The sequence below is a fragment of the Puntigrus tetrazona genome, chromosome 8, assembly GCF_018831695.1.
Source record: "Puntigrus tetrazona isolate hp1 chromosome 8, ASM1883169v1, whole genome shotgun sequence".
In the NCBI taxonomy this organism is placed as follows: domain Eukaryota; kingdom Metazoa; phylum Chordata; class Actinopteri; order Cypriniformes; family Cyprinidae; genus Puntigrus; species Puntigrus tetrazona.
Genome location: NC_056706.1, coordinates 1,955,873 through 1,963,372, shown reverse-complemented (window position 1 = coordinate 1,963,372; position 7,500 = coordinate 1,955,873). Strand labels below are relative to the sequence as shown.

At 37.5% G+C, this 7,500-nt stretch overlaps 1 protein-coding gene across 3 annotated transcripts in view; it reads left to right on the top strand.

Annotated features, from left to right (window-relative positions):
- plat (plasminogen activator, tissue) overlaps positions 1-7,500 on the top strand; it is a 17,913-nt gene that overhangs the window by 1,681 nt on the left and 8,732 nt on the right. The window contains exons 1-6 of one of the 3 annotated variants that reach the window (XM_043247056.1): positions 1,169-1,628; positions 3,241-3,331; positions 3,417-3,459; positions 4,640-4,774; positions 5,335-5,445; positions 6,361-6,535. In XM_043247056.1, coding sequence (XP_043102991.1) covers positions 1,507-1,628; positions 3,241-3,331; positions 3,417-3,459; positions 4,640-4,774; positions 5,335-5,445; positions 6,361-6,535 — 677 coding nt within the window. In that variant the 5' untranslated portion in view covers positions 1,169-1,506. Of the gene's footprint in view, positions 1-1,168; positions 1,629-3,240; positions 3,332-3,416; positions 3,460-4,639; positions 4,775-5,334; positions 5,446-6,360; positions 6,536-7,500 lie in introns of those variants that run through there. The other 2 variants (XM_043247053.1, XM_043247054.1) reach the window with 2 other exon arrangements.

Genomic DNA, 7,500 nt, shown 5'->3' with positions numbered 1-7,500 from the left:
CTCGAGGAGCACTTTGTGTCTTCACATCGTGTGTTGAGATCTGCATGCTCTAGCGCCCTGACTTTCACCCAGACTCTCGTTCACGCCGGCTCTACCGTGACGTTGGCGCTCAGGAATTCGTTGCTCTGCCGTGTGTAAATCCTCACTTATCTGCAGAGGCACGAGACGGCGCCGCACGGGGGATACCGGGCTTCGGACCGGCTTCTAATCTCAAAACCTCCTCGGGCTTTTATTAGGAGGAGGGTTAACGGTGCATGTTTGCAGTCAGCACATTCATACGCTCTAATGCTTACGGTGTGGTTCCCTGTTGGTTTAAGTCAGATTCCTCAAAGGCTGCTCACGGCTCACCAGGTCCGCTCGACGCGTTACTAGCTGCTTTTGCGTCTCTTATCCCGCGCTCGTTGGGCCCACGAGTTTATCGAGCGCTCACAGATGGACAGACGCAGGACAGATAGGCAGACTCTTAATGAGAACGCTGCGTGCGTCTCTCCTCTTCTGCGTACGGTGACTCAGCTGCACTCCTCTACGAGCTTTTCGACTCACTCATCACGTTTGCTGTAATCTATTCCCCTATTCTTCCCTCCCACATGTCTTTCTGTTTGCTTGACAATGGAGCACTGTTCAGCCTTTGGGGCCACAAGTAAGGATCGGTCTGTAAGCGGACGACAAATGTTGCATGTTTTCGCATCGCAACAGTGCAACCACTCGCTTTCCGGTTACTTTAAGTTTTTATTTTGCCCCTCTATTGATTTTTATGCCTAAAATGCACTAGAATCAAGACAAATAGATGTCAAATGTTCACCTTTTGAAGGTTCTGTATGTCGCGCGATGTCTTTTATTGGAAGGTGCTTTGATATTTTTGACGGTAATCTAAAAAAAATACTGCATCAATACTGTAAGTGAGATGTTTGAGGAGGTCGAAGACGTTTGCAGGTAAAAACTCGGTCGAAGGGAAAACGCACTCAGGATGAAGAGCTTTGAAGGAGGATGTACTCTTCAGGTTGAAGTTTGTAGGCAAAAATGCTCAAGCTTCAAGGCGTTTTAATACAAAAAAATGAATTTGAGATTGAAGTAGCGTGAAGAAGTTTGAAGATAGAAATACTGTTTGAGATTCAAGATTTGAGGCTGAAGCTTGAAGAGAAAATACTTCTGGAAGACAGGAATAAAAGAACTTGGAAGACAGGATCGACATAAAAGTTTACCGACAAAAAGTGCTCAAGTTGCGTTTGAAAAGTCAAAAATACTCTTAAGCTTGCGACCGAAGAGGCTAGATGACAAAATACTCGAGTTCGAGGTTTAACTTTAAAGATATAAATGCTCCTGAGACGTTTGTTTTGCTCTTAAGATTAAGGAAGTTTGCCTTCGGAAATCCACGGGTTTGAGATCGAAGAAGGTTGTAGACAGAATGCTCGTGGAATGAGGTTGTTTCCAGCCCGTGGTTTTACACGCATGTGACTCAGAAAGAGAGAGTGCGCACTGACTCACGAGAGCCGCTTCGCGTCGTGAATGAGGTCAAATATTAAGGATGCCAAAGACGGAAAAGGAAGGAAAAGGGAGTCTGAGGGAGAAAGAAAAGCGGGTGAGGTTTCGCAGCAGCGTCCTTCTGCAGACGCTCGGCTCGGCATCAGGTCAGACAAATCCTCGTGTGTTATTGTCTGTGAGCGTGTGTGTGTGTGTGTGTGTGCTGGATTTGTGGTTTATGTGTGTTTAACGACATGTGTACGACAGAGGCAAGGTGGTTCGTGAGGACACTGCCAATGCCTCACAATTCAAAAGGCGTAACAAAAAACATACTAAATGGTGTTTTTTTGAAACTCAACAAATGCATAAAGTTTCCTGTAAGGGGTAGGTTTATGTTTAGGACGATAACACACGCAGTCTGTACGGTATATAAAAAACATTACGACTTTGGAGAGTCCTCATAAACCGCTAATGTCAATGTGTGTGTGTCGTGGAGGGGCTTCTCTCTCATGGGTGTGTGTGTGTGTGTGTGTGTTTTCTCTCGTGTCAGCTGGCTCCATATGTTTCCTGCACAACATGCTCCCTGTAACGCCTCACGCCCATAATGAACATGCAACTAACCGCTGCATTAAGCAGAGACTTTATGTGCGTGTGTTTTTGTGTTTGAGTTTAACTTAATGGCAGATGTGACAGGAACGTGATGAGAAATGAGTTTATACTGATATATCCGAGTCTTCCTCTCAGCCTTTTAGTGTCTTAGCAAATGTGATGCGCATCGGAATGTGCATCGAAATGCATGTGAAATTGTTTTTGTCTAAAGAAACATCTCCACGCACAAGGAGAAGTTTTTACACATATTGCAATTTTATAGAAATCAACAGGTGTGTTCCTATTATTCACTCTTCGGGGGATTTCCAACTTTAAGCCAGTTATGACTCAATCATAATTATTAAAATGTATAACCGTTGCACCGAATAATGCTGGATAAACTGGTTAGATCGCAGTCTAGTAGACACAGTGTTCATTGTTCTGTTCTTGCACGCGTTTTTGAGATTTTGCTCTTGAAATCTTTTTTTTGTTGCATGTATTTCATTGACAGTGTGTTTTAAAATGATACGTTACTATTAAAGTCGTTTTTTCATGTTAATTTATTGTTAGCTGGTTAGACAGACATGGTGTGCCTCAGAAATGCTTGTTTTCTCAAGTCACACACGAAAACTGTATCATCTGTGTTTACAAGGTACTGCAGCCAGCAGGAAGAGACCCATAGACTTCCTGTCCAGCTTCAATACACACACACACACACACACACACACACACACACACACACTAAAACAATGGTTCAAAGAAAGCGTGTGTGTGATGTGGCGGTTCATGACTAATTTCTTTTCAGAAGCAGAAACTCTTTTCCTTGTTAAAATGTCTGTTCCACACGGGACTCTCTCAGTGTCAGACAAAAGAAAAACAGATCATGAAGCCGTTAAACCCTTTCTTTATTTAGACTAAAAATGCCCACACATTACCACAAAACTTTGTTTCAAAGTGGAAACAGATTGTCAATTGCATTTCTGCTGATGCCATGACACATTTTTGTGTAATAAAAACCGGTGTAATGCATCACTTTATAGTTTTACATTTTCCATTTTTAGTTTTAAAGGCTGTTTTTGTCATTTTTAATATTTGTACAAATTTCTATTTATATTCGACGACTTTTTTCCCCCACATATAAAAGCAGCGTCGTTTTAACACAAAATGTTTTTTTTTTTTTTTTTTTTGCAGGAGTTTAAAGAGAAGCCTTCAGGTCAACATGAATTTATTGCTAAACCTGCTGTTGCTGCTTTTTGCTCTGTGCTGTGCTGCAGATCCCAAAGTAAGTGTGTGTGTGTGTGTGTGTGTGTGTTGGAGAGATGTTAATGCATGACATCTGGATTGAACAACGTTCTGATCTCTGACAGGTGTTCAGTATCAGACAGAAGAGAGGCACACGCACATATAGAGGTGAGTTTTATTGTGACTTCTCAGCTTTGATGCATGTAATGCATGTTATATCTGCCGTAGTCCTATGTGGTGTTTTGTGCTAATTCTATGCATGGGATGCAACGGTGGCATATCCATCAGGTTTCATTTATCCATATTTGACAAAAATAACGGTTTATTTTCATAACAAATAGTCATATTTTTCTATATAAATCAAGGCTGGCTTAAGTATTCAGTACTATGTTGGTCAATGGCTTTTGTGTCTAAATTTGTCTTAGCTAATTTCGACTGCTACTAACCTAAATTTCACTAGAGTAACGGTAAATTAAAGACAGCGGTATTATTGTGCAACATGCTATTATGGCTTGTCTAATAATAACTAGCTATTACCAACAATTAGTAGTGCTGAAACCCGACCGATTCATTCAGATGCATTCAGATTCATTCAGATTTATTCAGATGCATTCAGATTCATTCAGATTCAATCAGATGCATTCAGATTCATTCAGATGCATTCAGATTCGTTCAGATTCATTCAGATTCATTCAGATTCATTCAGATGCATTCAGATGCATTCAGATTCATTCAGATTCATTCAGATTCATTCAGATGCATTCAGATTCATTCAGATTCATTCAGATGCATTCAGATTCATTCAGATGCATTCAGATTCATTCAGATTCATTCAGATGCATTCAGATTCATTCAGATTCGTTCAGATTCATTCAGATTCATTCTAATGATTTGATCTATAAGTGGCAATGAAAAGGCAGTGATTCGTTCGTTTGAACAGATTTACAATCAATTCGAATACCGCAACGTTTTTAAATCAGGTTACGCTACGGTTGTTTCTTTTGATACCGTTCCATGCCGTTATCCTAATTCATTACACTGATTAAATCTATATATTTATTTATTAAATCAGTTTATTAAAAATAAGGTAGCTAAATGTAGCCTAATCTGTATATTGCATACTGAAAATAATGTGTGGCTGTCTATCAGGGGGCGCTATTTCGACAGGAACAAAATAATCGGTGACACATTCACAAGCAGAACTTGAACCTTTTGTTTGTTTCTCGTCTTCTCTCTTGATGCGGAGGAGAAGGCTTGAGTCATTTAATGTGCATCTATCCCTGACCACAACCGTAATGTCTTAATTTCCATGTCATTTTGTGTGTGTGTGTGTGTGTGTGTGTGTCAGACGCTTGTGTGGAAGCTAATTCAGCCGCGGTCAGAGACATCGGGATGACGTGGCTGCGATGGAAGGGTCAGAAAGTTGAATTCTGCCGCTGCGCTGTTCGAGCAAGAACACGCTGTCACGAGATACCGGTGACCAGTGAGTGATCTGCCATAAACATCAGTGCATCAGACTAGGAATAGGTTTATATAAAGTACACAAGTTGCATGTGCATGCTTTATGTTTCCCTTCGTGTGTGTGTGTGTGTGTGTGTGTGTGTGTGTTTCTTTCCACCGGATGAAAAACACAGCATTTCTGCAGCGCCACCTGTTTTAGTTCAAATCATTTAAGTCTGATTGTAGAGTCGCACAGAGCGTCTCCTCCCCGTGAGTCACCATCTCAAGCAGATCCAAGCTGTATTCTCATCCCGCGGTCACGGGGGAAAACAATCACTGCAATGAAAAACATATGTGCTATTCTTCTTTTGCGAACTACGCCGTAGTGTGACCCGTACGACTTGACCGCAATGTATTGATCCTTACGTTGTGAAAGTGACCAAACGTAAAACGATGCAATCGTTAGACGTGATATAATTGCGAATATTTTGGAAAGGTGGCCAAAAAATGGCCGTAGCGCGCTTTGAATAACGTTTCTAAAATAAATTGTACTTAGAAATAGTGTGCACCGGACACCCATATGTCTATGGTTGTGTTTTTCAGAATGCTTTGTGTCTAAGTGTTATAATGGAGGGACGTGTAAAGAAGCCGTTTACTCCAATGACTTCATCTGCCAGTGTCCTCCTGGGTTTACAGGCACTCAGTGTGAAATCAGTGAGTCATCTTGGACAAAATACTGCTGTTGATCACTGTTTAGCGGTTATGCTAACTGCTAGCTGTGTACTATTACTTGTTTTGTATTATTACTTGCTAGTAAAATTAATACCGCTTACTATTTTTCTTATTTATAGTACCATAACTAGTATAAATGACTAACTTATTACTTAATTAACTGGTAGTAAAACGAGTGTAGCTAGTGCTACGTTTAGTGTATCGTTGCTTGCTAATAAGTGTAAATAGTGTAAAGTACTATTTTTAGTATCAGTTGTTGCTAGTGTAATTAGTTTAGCTAGTATAACTTACTGTTTTTAGTACTATTAGTTGCTAGTAAAATTAGCATAACAATTAGTATAACATATTAGTTTTGTAGTTTTATTTTTTATTAAAAACAATTCTTATTTTTAGCATTATTTTCGAGTAAAATTGTTATAACTAGAATACCATTTTTAGTACTATTAGTTCCTTGTTAGCATACCTTGTTTAAGTATTATATGTGAAATTGGTATAACTAGTATAACTTACTAACTTGTAACTAACTAACATAACTTTTTTAGCATCGTTAGTTGATTTTGTGTAGTTATTATAGCTTACTATTAGTATAATTACTTGGTATTAGCAGAATTAGTATAACGTTTAGCATCATTGAATGCTAGTTTAGTTAACATCACTAGTATAACATACTATTTTTTGTATCATTAGTTGCTAGTATAATTATCACAATTAGTTTAACATGTTATTTTTAGTAGTATGAATTGTCAGTAATATTTAGTTTTTAAAATATTTTTAAATGCTAGTAAAACTAGCGTAACTCTTTTAGTAGTTATCACCCTCATTGAGATTCTCTGTAATTGATAACATAAAAGTTAATAAGTCTAATTTTAATGGCATGTTTTCTTGCGTTTCTCTCAGGCACAACTGAGCGGTGTTCCAGGGGTCAGGGGTCGGGTTACCGTGGCACCTCGAGCATGAGTGTGTCAGGACTGGAGTGTATTAACTGGAATTCCAGCTCACTCCGAGGGAAGAAGTTCACCGCCAAGAGACCAGAGGCAAACAGTCTGGGACTGGGAAATCACAACTACTGCAGGTGCACACGCACGTCCTCCGGCCATCATATCATATCATATCATATCATATCATATCATATCATATCATATCATATCATATCATATCATATCATATATCATATCATATATCATATCAAATCATATCAAATCATATCATATCAAATCATATCAAATCATGCCATATCATATCAAATCATATCATATCATATCATATCATATCAAATCACATATCATATCAAATCATGTCATGTCATGTCTAATCAAATAAAATAAAATCATGTCATATGATTTGATATGTCATATCAAATCATATCAAATCAAATCATATTATGTGATGTCATGTCCTGTCATATCAAATCATATCATATCAAATCATATATCATGTCATATCATATCATATATCATATCATATATCAAATGACGTCATATCATGTCATATCAAATCATGTCATGTCAAATAATATCAGGTCATATCATATCAAATCATATATCATATAATGTCATATCTTATCATATCATATATCAAATCATATCAAATCATGTCATGTCATGTCAAATCATATAAAATCAAATCATGTCATATGATATGATTTGATATACCATGTCATGTCAAATCATATCATATCATATCATATTATGTCATGTCCTGTCATATCAAATCATATCATATCAAATATATCATATCAAATCATGTCATGTCAAATCATATATCATGTCATATATCATATATATCAAATTATATAATATCATGTCATATCAAATCATATATCATATCAAATCATATCATATACCATATCATATCATATTGTATCATATCATAATATATCATATCAAGTCATATATCATATCATATATCAAATTATATCACATATATCATATCATGTCATGTCAAATCATATCATATCAATGATGTCATATATCATATCAAATCATACTGTCATATTGCTCTTCTGTGCAATTTGCTAATTAATTTGACCATTTTAAA